The 15215-nt window shown below is 40.7% G+C and overlaps 1 protein-coding gene across 2 annotated transcripts in view; it reads right to left on the reverse strand.

Moving 5' to 3' along the window:
- Positions 1-15215, reverse strand: part of ADAMTSL3 (ADAMTS like 3) — a 358645-nt gene that overhangs the window by 147485 nt on the left and 195945 nt on the right. For both annotated transcript variants that reach the window (XM_047795344.1, XM_047795345.1), the window contains exon 10: positions 5015-5126. In XM_047795344.1, coding sequence (XP_047651300.1) covers positions 5015-5126 — 112 coding nt within the window. The remainder of the gene's footprint in view (positions 1-5014; positions 5127-15215) is intronic.

The raw sequence follows: 15215 nt of genomic DNA on the forward strand, positions 1-15215 counted from the left end.
TTTGATTGCAGGTTTCCTGACATGACATAAGTGTCATGTTAAGTTTTAAAAAAGCTAATTTTTCAAAACCAGAATGAGCTCTTCAGGAAAAAAAAAAAAAAACCCAAGTTAAGTTCTCAGCCTCAGCCAACTGGTCTAAAGTTCTAAAAATACATTTAAAGGTCCCATTGCCAAGAGGAATCTGATTTTATAAACCACTAGACAGCTCTCTACAAGTCATGGCTTAAATTTAAGCAGAGTGTGGAAGGACAGACTGGTATGCATTATAAAAAGCAAGGTCAAAACCACAGGAACGAAAATCCAAATGGAGTCAATAAAATGTTACTTGGGTGCCAATATCTGCCAGAAAGTCTACAATCTCAGATGGCGATGGCAATCTTGGTACTTTCCCCAAACTACTCTCAAGAGTCCCACCATCAATGATTACAGACAAGACCAGGAAAGTCCATCCAAACACCCTGGGGACCAGCGAGCTAATTTTCCTGATTACCCCCAAAACTCTGAAATGCCATTTACACAAATCATGCAGATTTGATTACTAACATAATTAAATTTCAGTAATGCTTTCCTTGTGGGGTTTATGTGTGTGTGTGTATGTTTTCCCCCAAACAATAACAGAATGAGATTACAGATCCTTGAGTCAAAGAAAAATCTGTGTTCTAAATGGAAGCATATTTCTAGAAGGAGGCAAGGAGCAAACAGGTGTTTATAATTTGGGGAGAGACAATTAATTTTCCTCTTTAATTTTGCGGCAGTACACAGGTAACTAGCAGTGAAAGAAATACGGAAGATTACCTTCCTACATTATGAACCAACAGAGTAAGATTCTGGAGGTGTGCAGAAAATGCCAGGCTGTTGGGTGACATCCCCCCCTCCAAAGCAGCCTAAAGCTATCCTCTGTTCTCTCAGCCAATGCTGTCTTTGGTGGATGGTCTCACGGCCAGGTGCTTCTGTTTAAGGCTCCAGCAGGACTGATTAAGTCTTTGGGCACCCAGGCATGAGAAATATCTATTCTCCTCCCAAGAATTTAAGCAACTGAGCTAAGCTGAGTCCTATTCTAAATGGCCCTCCCAGAATGGAAGGCTTCTCTTTTATGTGTCCAAATGGAAACATCTCTCTGTGTGTGAGAGCTAGGGAAGAAATAAAAAAGCAAGAGATGCAGTGGGTTAAGAATCAGACTGCAGCAGCTTGCATTGCTGTGGAGGCATGGATTTGATCCCCGGTCGGTGCAGTGGGTTAAAGGATCCAGCATTGCCACACCTGTGGCACAAGTTGTAGCTGGGGCTTGGATTCAATCCCTGGGCTGGGAACTTCCATATGCTGTGGGTGTGGCCATGAAAAAAGGAGGTATTTCTTTTGCCTTTATTTTTATTTTTTATTTTTTGCCTCTTAAGGCTGCACCTGTGGTGTATGGGGTCAAGCTAGGAGTCAAATCAGAGCTTTGACAGGATTTTACATAGGTCTTTGCTTTTATTTGGGGTCCATGAGAGACTCTTGTCTTCCCTGAAGCCAGGCCCCACCTGACTCAAAGGTGGTGGGATTCTGCTTCTGGATATAAAATGTAGGAATCTGTGGTATGTCCTGTTCACTTTGAGAGTTTTTTTTTCTCTCTCATTTTTTCTTTTTCCTTTTTAGGGCCTTACCCACGGCATATATAAGTTCCCAGGCTAGGGGTCAAATCAGAGCTGCAGCTGCCAGCCTACACCACGGTCACAGCAACTCGGGATTCGAGCTGCGTCTGCGACCTACACCATGGCTCACAGCAACACTGGATCTCCGCCCCACTGAGCGAGGCCAGGGATCGAACCTGCATCCTCATGGATACTAGTCAGATCCATTTCCTCTGTGACACAACGAGAACTCCCACTCAGAGTTTTCCACTGTGCCCACTGAGTCATGTGTATACCTTATAACTCATCACCAGAGAATGCCAAAAAGGGGAAGATGGCCAAGGATCTGTAGATTATGCAGAGGCATTTTTACAAAATTTGGTCATAGAGTCTGACATTACAGTTTTCCCAAGATCCCACTAAATGCCAGGTATTGCATTGTGCTCCTTGCTGTGTGCCATCTCATTTGTCCCCCAGTGATGCTATAAAGGGGATCATCCTATCTCAGGATGAACAGATGGAGGCTCACAGAGGTCTCAGAGCTGGTTAGCAGCAAAGCCAAGAAGTGATTCAGGATCCTTGAACTCTAACTGTACTCTGTACTGCCTCTCCTGCTATGCCAGCCTGCTTCTTTTTTTTTTTTTTTTTTTTTTTGCTTTTTAGGGCTGCACCTGCAGCATATGGAGGTTCCCAGGCTAGGGGTGGAATCAGAGCTACAGCTGCCAGCCACAGCCACAGACACAGCCACAGCAACGCCGGATCCAAGCCCTGTCTGCGACCTACACCACAGCTCACAGCAACGCCGGATCTTTAACCTGATTGAACCCGACACCTCATGGTTCCTAGTCAGATTCGTTTCCACTGTGCCACGATGGGAACTCCCAGACTGCTTCTTCATGTAAGTTCTGATACGTGAATTCTGGAGAACAGGATTGGCCAAATGATCCTGAGACTCAGGTCTAGAGAGATTCACTGGGTTTACCCCAATCACTGTCCCAATTCCAAACTGTGTTTTACCTCCATCAGCTTTAAAGACAGGTCAAATGTTGTTAAGACTTTTCCTTAGAGCCTGCAGGAAAGTCAGTGACTTGAAGATCAGGAGTTTTTGGCTCAGGACAATGCTTATTATGTTCAACAGAATATGTTTCCACTTTGGGGGGAATGGGGAATAAACTGCGAGCATGTTCGAGCCAACAGGGACTGGAAGATTATCTACTCCACTGTTCAGTCACTGTAGTTATTTTGGGGATTGCGTTCTATTTATGTCAAGAGAGAACAGTTTCCCACCTAAAGCAGTAATATTAACTTCTTTTGTAAATATGGTCCATTGCATTTTTTAAAAAGGTCCGTTTGAAGAAAAGAGCTTAAGTGAATAAGAGTGCAGGGGTAACCCAGATAAGGCATATGTGGGTGAAGTTAGTGTGGCTACTAGAGCTGATGTCCAAAGACACGGCTCTGGAGAGAAGTGGTTCTTGAACTTGAGAATGAGTGCACCACCATCTCCCAGGCGGCCCACTGAAACAGATGCTGAGCTCCACCTCAGAGTTCTTGTTCAGTAGGTCTGGGGTGATCAAAGATCTTTCTTTCTTTCTTCTTTCCTTCCCCCCCCCCCCTGGCTTTTTAGGGCCGCACCCTCAGCACATGGAAGTTCCTAGGCTAGGGGTAAAATCGGAGCTGCAGCTGTCAGTCTACATCACAGCCACAGCAACAAGGGATCTGAGCTGCATCTGCGACCTTCACTGCAGCTCATGGCAATGCCCGATTCTTAACCCACTGAGTGAGGTCAGGGATCAAACCCGCATTCTTATGGATATTGGTCGGGTTCATTACTGCTGAGCCACAACGGAAACTCCCAAAAATCTGCATTTCTAACAAGTTCCCAGGAGATGCTGATGCTGCTGGTCCAGGGACCCCACTTTGAGAACCACTGTTGTAGGATCACCATCAAGTGGTCTATTGCCTACATTGGCCTAGGAAGAACTAACTGGGAAAGGAGGAAAATTCACTTTTCACTTTCTTTCCAGAGCCCCGTTCAACCTTCAGACTGGTCCCCTTCCATTCCATCTGGAGTCTGGGAGGCCTAGAGCTCCCCATAAAAGTGCCCACCTCCTGGCATCATAGGGAGCCAAAATCCAGAAGACAGAGGTCTGCCCTGCATGTTCGTGGAAACTGACATCAGCCGAGGAGCCCTCCTTGATACACCTGTGGTTTAAAGCACAGAGGCCAAAACCCAGATCAGTTTCCTACTCTGCCGTAAGCCGATCTTCTGCAGCCCTCAAGGGAGGAACGGGTTTGGGGCTGGGCTGAGCTGGGCTGGCCCGAGAGAGGAGGATTAATTCTAGCTCTTCAAACAGAGCCATCTCTCAGCCTGCATCTCCTGACCTGGCCCCAGGTGTGGTTCAAGGGATTTGTACGGACAAAATCATTTAAAGCATGGATCTGGACCAGACAGACCCAGAACCAGATCCTAGCTGTGCTATTTACTAGCTCAGTGACCTTGAGTATATTCTGTGGCTTTTCTATTCTTTTCAGTTTGCTCACACGTGAAACAGTCATGAGAACAGGCTTCTCTCATACCTGTTTGGAAGAATAAACTTAATGGTGAGTACCCTAGCACATGGAAAATACCATGTCCTGTCACCTTGGACACTTAGGGGGAGCATGAGGGTAAGTCCCTCTAGCAATTCTAGAAGCTAGTTCCTGAGTTGGCACTAATTTAGAACCATTTACTCTTCAATTTCAAAGTTCAGTTCAGGAAAAGAGAACTGTCCTGACAGTGGCTCTGGTAGCCTCCCCATTTGCCCCAAGGAGTCACTATTCCTCTGTGTTAAACGATCATCCTCCATCCGAGTCTGCAAAAGATGTGCCACATGTGTGTGAAGCCCCGGGTTACACCTGTCACAGAACCTCCCTCAACTGTCTCTGGACACTTGGAACTAAGCAAACAGGAAGCAGGACCCTCCTCTTACCACCTCATAGACAGGCTTTCTCTTTTGGCTAAGTTTAGACTCTGGCACCCGAGGACAGAGTGGGTGGAAGTCAACAAACCAACACATCCATGAACTTGACCAGAGTGGGCAGGACACTTGGTCTCTCTGTTTCTCAGCTTTTCCAAAGGAAATTAAAAGTAATACACGCTTTAAGGCCACTGAGAAAAGGAAGGCAAGAAGACATGCAAATGTGTTCCCAGCTCTCTGCTAAAGGTAAAGGGTATTTTCCCAATCCAGTCTTAACCTCTCTTCGCGAATAAGGCATATTCATATTCATGAATCCCATTGCATTACAGACTGCCAAGTAAGATGCTGTCTGATTATACAGCCGACTTTAAAGTCAGCTTCAAAAAGGCGAATGTGTCATTTCTTAACTCTGACCTATAAACATTCACGAAAAAGTCTGAGCCTCACCTCCTCCACAAGTCACAGTACAGGGAAAGAAGTCGGTTTGCCTCCACTGATGACTGATCGGCTGGTAAAAGAAGAACTGGACCACGCTGTCCTTGGCTGCCGTGTACCTGGTCTGGATGGAGAGAACAGTGATGATTTATTTGCATACAGTGAGCTAGTGTCTTTCCACACCTTTTAATTTTTTTTCCTTTTTGGCTGCTCCCGAAGCCCAAATTCCCAGGGCAGGGATAGAACCTGGGCCACAGCAGTGATCCGAGCCACTTCAGAGACCACGCTGGATCTTTAACCTGCTAGGCCACCAGGGACCTCCATACCACACTTTCAAAATGAGTCACCTACAAGTCATCTGTGTAGACAGACACGTGTCTGTCACGACAAACTCTGGTACATGAGGTTCCCAGAGTTTCAAGAAGTGATAGCATTTCAATTAGCTTTGTCATGCGAGGGATCTCAGAAGATCTTCAACCAGTCTCCCTGGAGTCATTTTTCCAGGTAATTCCATGACTGTGAATGAGTTCACAAAAATGTAGGTGGGCTTTGTTGTTTATTTGTTTAACTTTTTTCCCCTTCCTGATGCACTTGATTCTAATTTCCATCATAGCAGGGACTGAGATGTCATCCAGGTTTGGTTACTTACAACATGGCACATAGTTGGGATTCTTACATTTTTAATAACAACATTTTTAAGCATCTTTAAGCAGATCCTTCTGAAAAATCCTTCTGAAAGCACAACTACAGAAACTCAAATGTACCCAAATCCATGGTGTTTGCATATAAGTATTGTGGTACCAAATGAAATGAGAGAAATGGCATCACTGAGCATGAGCAGCAGTTATGGACAGAGGTAAGTTTACTTTCAGGTTATTTTATTCAGGTGGCAAGTCCTCTCCCTTTCTTCTTTTCTTCCCTACTGATTGAACAAATAAGTGAGGAGTTCCCGTCGTGGCTCAGTGGTTGATGAATCTGACTAGGAACCATGAGGTTGTGGGTTCAATCCTTGGCCTTGCTCAGTGGGTTAAGGATCCTGCATTGGCTTGAGCTGTGGTGTAGGTTGCAGATGAAGCTCGGATCCCGCGTTGCTGTGGCTGTGGTGTAGGCTGGCGGCTACGGCTCCCATTAGACGCCTAGCCTGGGAACCTCCATATGCCGTGGGTGCAGTCCAAGAAATGGCAAAAAGACAAAAAAAAAAGTGAATTGAGGAAAAGTCCCAGAAGGCAACAAAAGGAGAGAAAGAGGGAAAACAAAAGTTAAGCTTATGGGGGACAGATCCAAAATGCCAGTATCAGATGGAGTTCAAGAGAGAAAACAGAAAAAAAACAATGAAGAGGTGATATCTGGTTACATAATTGCTAAGAATTTCCTAGACCTTAAGAAAGACAGGAGTACTCAGTCTAAAAATATTTATCAAGTTCTGAGCAGACATTGTCAAAAATATGACAACAAAGCATAAAGAGAAATCCTAAAAGTTAAAGACAAAAATGCTTCTTTACAAAGAAGTGAGAGTCAGATTGGCACCAGCTTTCTCACAGGCAATAATGGATGCAAGAAAACAAAAAAATACCTTCAAAGAGATGAAGGACAATAATTTTTTAGTCTATAATTTATTAACCAAATGATTCATCACTAATCAATTGCCAATTTATAAATAATTTATGATCAAATTCTCAACCAGTAAACAGTAAAATAAAGGTATTTTCAGATATAAACTGGTTGAAACTTTACCACTCAGAGACTCTCACTAGAAAAAATAAACTACTAAAGGATATACTGAAAAGGAACTCATATAAATACACAAGAAGGTAGTGAGATGCAAGAAGCAATAATGGTAAAATAAATCAGTAATGCTTATTAGTAAATCTAAATAAGAATTGATTAAAAAATAATAGTTTGATCTATTTAATTATGAAACAATAAAAACATTGTAAAATTATATAATGGTGAAAAAAATTCCGGACATGAACTATGTGTGGAGGGAGGAAGGGGCAGAGTTACAGCAATGGGCTGGGGACCGCACAGAAGTTATAGAGGCAGAAAAACACTTCGAAAGAGTTTTTCTTCTGATTATGGAAGAATGGCTTGTTTCTGATGAATCCTCCCAGTGACAATAAGTGAGAATGGTGCATAAAATATTTTTTAATTCATTTGAAGGCATCAGAAGACAACCATAGTAGTGAAAATTTGCAGGGCCAAGATCCCAGACACAGAGGAAGTCCAGAAAAGTGAGTATAACATTTGGCTCCACCTTTGGCACTACCTTTCTGCTCAAGACATTTTCCATTTTGCGAGAGGTGACTGAGCCGCTGAGAAGCAGAGCAGAGCTGTCAACAGACTCATGTGGCTGGAGGAACAAAACCTGGAGCTCCAGGCCCAGCAAAGTGAGAAGTGTTGATAAACAGCCCACGTTCCCAGTTGGGACCCTAGAAAGCTATATCCTAGGAATAAGAGCAAACTGGAAATAGTCAGGTTTTCAAAGGAATGAAGCCCAGGTTCAAATGATTTAAGTTCCCGTTGAATGAAAGTGACTGGCTGCTAACCTGTCTTCCAGAAGCAATAATTAATCGAGCCTCAAATTATATCTGTAATCTTCCATCTAGTATATGCTTCAAAACTTAAAAAAATAACTCTAGCTATACAAAGAAATAAAATAATTTTTTTTCCTTTGCTTTTTAGGGCCACACCTGCAGCATATGGAAGTTCCCAGGCTAGGGATCAAATCAGAGCTGCAGCTGCCAGCCTACGTCACAGCCACAGCAACACAAGATCTGAGCAGGATCTCTGACCTATACTGTAGTTCACAGCAATGTTGGATACTTAACCCACTGAGCAGGGCCAGGGATTGAACCCACATCCTCATGGATACTAGCTGGGCTCGTTACCTCTAAGCCACAGTGGGAACTCCTAAAATAAAATTTAACCAAAAACTGGGAAAAGAGAACCAAAAAAGTGGGAAAAGAGAACCTTATAAACAGAACTACAGGAAATCCAGATATGGATATTAACTGATAGAAACTTAAAGACTTAAGTATGTCACTACCACTTCCTGTAACTCTGGCCTTGGCTGCATGTCTTGTTTCCATGCTCGAGGGCCTAGCAACACTTCATTCTATTCCCATGGTCATAAAACATCAGTGCTATTTAGCACATGGCTTTTGCCTCAGGCTCTGTTTTTTAGAGAACTTAGACTAAGATACTGTGACTAAAATGTTCAAGAAATTAAATGACAAGATGGAGAATTTTACCAGAAACAAAGAAATATAATAAAATAAAATGTTATTGTAGAAGTAAAAGGCACAATCATTTAAATAAATATCTCAGTGAATAGACTAAGTAGATTACTCTGGGGTTCAGTAAAATTGCCTTAAAGAAAAAGAGAGTAAAAGTTAGTTTTCAGGCTGCACTATCTCAGTTTAAATTATTCAACTCAGCTGGTGTAGTGCAAAAGCAGCCACAGGCAATATAAAATCACATGGGGATAGCTGTAGACTCCATTTGCAAAGACAGGCTGTTGATTTACTGGTCATAATCTGCTGACTCCTGGATTATACATACCTGAACAGAGAATTAGTAAATGGAGAGACAAAAGAAAGTGGAAATTAGACATGTGGGATAAAGGTACAAATGCAGTCCCAGCAAATGAGAACGAAGAGAACAGGGTAAAAGCTATACCTGAAGAAATAAATAAATGAAAAATTTCCAAAACTGATGAAGAACATCTAGGCACAGATTCATGAAGCATCAGGGACCTCAAGCAAAAGGAAGCCACCAATTACATCACAGACAAATTGATGAAAACCAAAAACAACCAAACAAACAAAACAAAAACATGAAAGGGAAAAACACTTGAAAGCAGACAAAGAAAAAAGACACATCATCTTCCAAGGAACAAAACTAAGACTAACAGCTGACTTCTCAACAGAATAAAATGGAAGCCAGAAGATAATGGAGAGAGATCTCTGAAGTACTGAAAGAAAACAGTTTCACAGTGATAAAGAGGTCAGGTCACTACAAAAGGTATGTGTACCTAACACTAAAATATATAATTCAAAGATTCCCTAAAATATATAATCCAAGATTTGACAAGAATAGAATATAGACAAATGTACAGTAATAGCAGTAGTTTTAGTAGTCTCTTGTGGTATGTAATAGAATAAGCAGACAAAACCCAGTAAGGCTATAATTTTAAATAAAACCATCAATAAATATGACCTAATTGACATATATAGGACATGGTGTCCAACAAGAGACGATTATACATCATATCCTTCCAAAATTTGCTATATTCTGAGTCACAAATTAAGTTTTAACAAATTTTAAAACATCAAAGTAATATACTGTTCTTTGACTACAGGAGAATTAAGCTATAGAATGATGAGATTACTGGAAAATTCCCACATAATTGGATGCCACATTTCTAAATATTCCATAAGTCAAAGAATATATTGCAGTTCCTGGAGTTCCCGTCATGGCGCAGTGGTTAACGAATCCGACTAGGAACCATGAGGTTGCGGGTTCGGTCCCTGCCCTTGCTCAGTGGGTTAACGATCCGGCGTTGCCGTGAGCTGTGGTGTAGGTTGCAGACGTGGCTCGGATCCCGCGTTGCTGTGGCTCTGGCGTAGGCCGGTGGCTACAGCTCCGATTCAACCCCTAGCCTGGGAACCTCCATATGCCGTGGGAGCGGCCCAAGAAATAGCAACAACAACAACAACAAAAAGACAAAAGACAAAAAATATATATATATATTGCAGTTCCCATCATGGCTCAGCAGGTTGAGAACTTGACCAGTATTCATGAGGATGCAGGTTTGATCCCTGGCCTCATTTGGTGGGTTAAGGATCTGGTGTTGCCAAGAGCTGTGGTGTAGGTCACAGATGGAGCTTGGATCCCACATTCCTGTGTCTGTGGGTAGGCTGGCAGGTGCAGCTCGTATTTGACCCCTAGCCTGGGAACTTTCATATGCCACAAGTGTGGCCCTGAAAAGGAAAAAAAAAGAATATATCACTATGGAAATTACATTACAATTAACTAAGTGATGAAGGAAAAGATTTCATATCAAACCTTATGGAACAAAATCTAAGGCATTCCTTGAGAGAAATGTATAGAGTTAAAAGCATATGCTGTGGAAAAACTGGATGAAAACCACTGATCTAAACATTCATCTCAAAAATTTAGAAAAAGGATAGCATAGCAAATTGAATCCAGATAAAGTAGAGAGATGGTAATAATAAAGATAATAGCAGACATTAATGATATGAATATTAAACTACATTAAAGTTGGTTATAAAGCCCACAGGTGTTTCTATGAAAAGTCTAATAAAGTTGCTAACTCTCCAACATGACTGATCAAGGAAAAGAAAGAGTAGGAACAAATTACTGATATCAAGAATGAGAAAGAAGACTCACTACAATTCTAAACACAATGAAGAAATAAGAAGATACTATGAAAAATCTATGCCAATAACTTTTGGTTTTTTTAGGGCTGCACCTGTGGCATATGGAAGTTCCTAGGCTAGGGGTCAAACCAGAGCTGCAGCTGAAGACCTACACCACAGAAATGCCAGATCAGAGCCCCATCAGTGGCCTACACTGCAGCTTGCAGCAATGCTGGATCTTTAACCCACTGAGCAAGGCCAGGGATCAAACACATTATCCTCATGGATACTAGTCGGGTTTGCAACCTGCTGAGCCACAATGGGAACTCGTATGCGAGTAACTTTTAAAAAGCTAGTTAAAATAGACAAATTTCTTGAATCAAAACTGACACATAAAGAAATAAAACATCAGAAGAGTTAAATAACATCACTCTCAGGCAAATTGTTGTGGAAAATAAGAACAGAGGATATACTTCTCAATTTGTTTTATAAAGTATTAATACCAAATCTGACAAAGACATTACAAGAAAAAAAAACCACCTCTCCTGGAAATAAATAGCACAAAAGAATCATAAATAAAATAATTTTAAATCATACATACCTAGTGATATATAAAAAGACAACCCTTTTATCAATATTAAAACACTAAACACTAATAATAAATTATAATAAAAATGATAATGACCAAGTGAAGTTTATTACAGGAAGGTAAGACTGATTTAACATTTGAAAATCAATGTAATTTATTATATTAAAAGGAAAAGAGAAAAAAAATATGATCACTCCAAAAAATGCAGATAAAATTTGATAAAATTCTGACAAAATTTGATAAAATTCCACACTTGAATATCATAATGATGCAAACTAGGAAAATTTATTTCATCAGATTAAATATCTAAAATAAATTCTATAGCAAACATCACACATGATGGAGGAATTATAGATATCTTTGTCCTGAAAATGAGAAGCATGACAAGCATATCACCTGTCATTATTTCCATTCAACATTGTACTAAATGTCCTAAGTAGTGAAATATAGCAAGAAAAATTTTAAAAGCATACAATACTTGGAAAAGAAGAAACAAAACTCATTATTTGCAGGTGTCATAATTGTGTATGTACATAATCCAAAAGAATGCACAAACTATTAGCATTAATAAATGAATAAGAATGTAATGTCAATATGCAAAAATAAATTAGATTTTCATACTCCAGCAGCAAATAAATAGAAAAAATTTTGAAACATTTACAATAATATCAAAGTAACAAACACTTAGGAATTAATTTAATAAAAGATATGCAAAACCTATATTGAAAATTATACATTATTGAGAAGAATTTAAAAGGAACTAAGAATGGTATGAATATATAGTATCTAAGAACTGGGAGATTTGGTATTAGAAAGTTATCAGTTTTCTCCAAACTGACCTACAGATTCAATGCAGTTCCAATCAAAATCATCAGAACTTTATAAAAACTGACAAGCATATTTCAAAAGTGATACAGAAATAGAAGGAGTCAATAATATCACAGATAATCTTTAAAAACGAAACTGAAGAATTCACATTATTACCAGGTATCAAGATTTGTCTTAATGCTACAGAAATTAAGTCACAATAGTATTGACACAAACAGACAAATAGTTCAATGAAACAGAACGCAATCCAGAAACAGACCCACACAACATATAGTTTGGGATTTAAAACAAATGGGGAAAGGAGTGTAATTTCATCCAGTGGTTTTGAGTTCATTGGATGGTCATGGAGAAAAGGTATTGATTCTACCTTACAGCACAAATACCAATTCTCAGTGGATTATAGCTCTTAAGATGAAAGGTAAAACAATAAAGTTTCCAGATGAAAACAGCAATAATATTTTTATGATCCTGGATAAGGCATCATCATAACCAGGATACAAATAGCTTATGAATAAAGGTAAAAATTAGCAACCTATATCACCACAAAAGCAAGAACTTCTGTATAGTGAAACTGAAAGCCCTAAATACATTTAATGGAGAACGAAAGTTGAAAATAGAATGAATTAAGAATTTAGCTTTAGGATATATGTATGTGTGACTGGGTCACCTTGCTGTACAGTAGAAAATGAGCCGAACACTGTAAACCAGCTATGATGGAAAAAATAAAAATCATTTAAAAAATTTAGCTTTAGGGAGTTCCTGTCTTGGCTCAGCAGTAACGAACCCAACTAGTTCGTTGTAGACTTGGCTCAGATCTGGCGTTGCTGTGGCTGTGGTGTAGGCCGGGAGCTACAGCTCTGATTTGACCCCTAGCCTGGGAACTCCCACATGCCATGGGTGTGGCCCTAAAAAGATCAAAAAAGAAAAACGAAAAGAATTCACCGCCAGAAGTTAAAAACACAGTGCCAAAATGAAACCATGTGAAAGAAAGAAATATAAATAAAAATGTACATAAATAGAATTTTTTATAAACTTTGAGAGTTAATAGACTAAAATCTAGTTCTTAGATGTCTCAGAGACAAGTCTTCGCATGGTTTAAACAAAACAAAAGTTAGACAAGGAATCAGTGAGCGAGTTTAGGCATGAAAGAGACACACTTAGAGGTACAGTTAAGATTTTTAAATGATAAGGGATTGCTATGATTACATTGAAAAAGTTAAGTTCGAAAAATCAGATGAATTGGACTCTTCTCAGAAGAAACATAAATTGCAAAACTGACTCAGAAATGGAACCCTAAATAAATCAATACACCTAAGAGGCACTGAAATGGTTTTCTAAGACTTGTTCATTACCATCCAAAAGAAAAGGAAGGAAGGAGGGAAGGAAGACTGAAAACAAAAAGGTATTAATCCCAGATGTTTTACAGAAATAGTCCTTATTGTAGCAGATGCATTTAGTGGAGATATTGCTTTACCAATACCCACTTCCCTTCCGCATTCTGCCAGAGGCTCCATTTTGTTCCAGTGTTCATTCCGCCCCCATGTGGGACAGCGCTGGTAGCACCTTTCAAATACCCAATAGAGTGCTGATGGCTTTAGTTACCATGCTGGGCACGACTTACTTATCTTGTAACTGGACGTTTGTACCTTTGGACCACCTTCACCCATTGTGCCAGTCCCCACTCTCTTCCTGCCTCTGGAGACCAACCAATCTGTTCTCTGTACCTAGGGCCTTGGGGGTCTTGGGGTTTGGTTTGGTTTTTTGATTCCACCTGTAAGTGAGATCATACAGCATCTATCTTTCCCTGGCTGACTTCAATTGGCATAATTCCCTCAAGGTCCACACATGTTGTCAGCTCTGCAGACAGAGGAGATGGTCAAATACAGAGAATGGCAAAGGAGACATGTCCAGCCCTCCACTGCTACCTGCGGGCAGGTGCATCGACAAGAGTACGTCGTCACTCCTGTTTGACAGGGAAAGTGATTTTGTAACAATGGCAAGTGGAATTCAGCTTCAACAGCCTTCCTTGACCACTTCTAATTAATTTCCAAAATATATGGCAGAGATTTCAGTATAAAACTCCTTTTTGTCACATTCATGTATATATTTACACAAATAATTTAGTTGTGAATTATGCTAACTACCAGAACAGTATTTGGACTGTTTTAACCAAGAAATTTCCCCCAACAGACCCCATGATGATACATATTATGTAATATTTCAGAAGTTTCTACTTTGTGATGTGTGGCAAATGCTTAAGATGAGATGGAATTCTGACCGGGAGGCAAGATGAGCTAGGTACATGTTCTTTTCTGTTAGGCACTGTAATGAGTTGAACTGTATCCACCCCTCAAAAAGATATGTTAGGAGTTCCCGTCGTGGCGCAGTGGTTAACGAATCCGACTAGGAACCATGAGGTTGCGGGTTCGGTCCCTGCCCTTGCTCAGTGGGTTAACGATCCGGCGTTGCCATGAGCTGTGGTGTAGATTGCAGACGTGGCTCGGATCCCGCGTTGCTGTGGCTGTGGCGTAGGCCGGTGGCTACAGCTCCAATTCAACCCCTAGCCTGGGAACCTCCATATGCTGCGGGAGCGGCCCAAGAAATAGCAACAACAAGAACAACAACAACAACAACAAAAGAAAAAAAAAAGATATGTTAAAATCCTAACACACAGGACCCCAAAATATGATCTTATTTGGATATAGGGTCTTTGCAGATCCAGGCAAGTTAAGATGAGGTCGTTACGGTGGGCTCAACCCAACATGACTGGTGTTTTTATATCGAGAGGAAATTTGGACACAGAGGCAGAGGTGTACAGATGGCAGGTGGTGTGACTTAGGAAGGGAGAAAACCTAAGGATCCAAGAATCCAGGAGAGAGGCAGGAAACAACTTCTCCCTCAGAGCCCTTACAAGGAACAGGTCCTGCCTACACCTTGATTTTGGACTTCTAGCCTCCAGCACTGTGAGACCATAACATCTGCTGTTAAAGCAACCCTGTTTATGGTGCTTTGTTACAGTTGCCTCAGGAAACTAACATAGGCACTGACTCTAAAACCATCTCTGGTTGTGTTGTGAAACACCTGTGAACATGTGAATTTACCCACTGTGTGTACCACACTACAAGGCTGAAATCTGCTCTTTGAGAGAGGAAAATAGGCAGTTTCAAGTCTTCTTGTCCTTGGCTAAGTTATGCACTGTTATAACTCCCCAGAAAGAAAAGAGAGACTTTGGAGGTAGAAATCATAGAGCTGAGACTGCAACTAGAGCTGGGGTTGGAGGAAACCAGAGACAGAGCCTTGCACAGCTGAAAACTAATGGGAAATAAAATCATAAAACGTTTTCCTACAGAAACACAAAATATCTGAATGGGAAAAAGAAGGTAGACAACTAGCATTAAAAGGAAGATTTCAGACA

The sequence above is a fragment of the Phacochoerus africanus genome, chromosome 9 (genome assembly GCF_016906955.1).
Source record: "Phacochoerus africanus isolate WHEZ1 chromosome 9, ROS_Pafr_v1, whole genome shotgun sequence".
In the NCBI taxonomy this organism is placed as follows: Eukaryota; Metazoa; Chordata; class Mammalia; order Artiodactyla; family Suidae; genus Phacochoerus; species Phacochoerus africanus.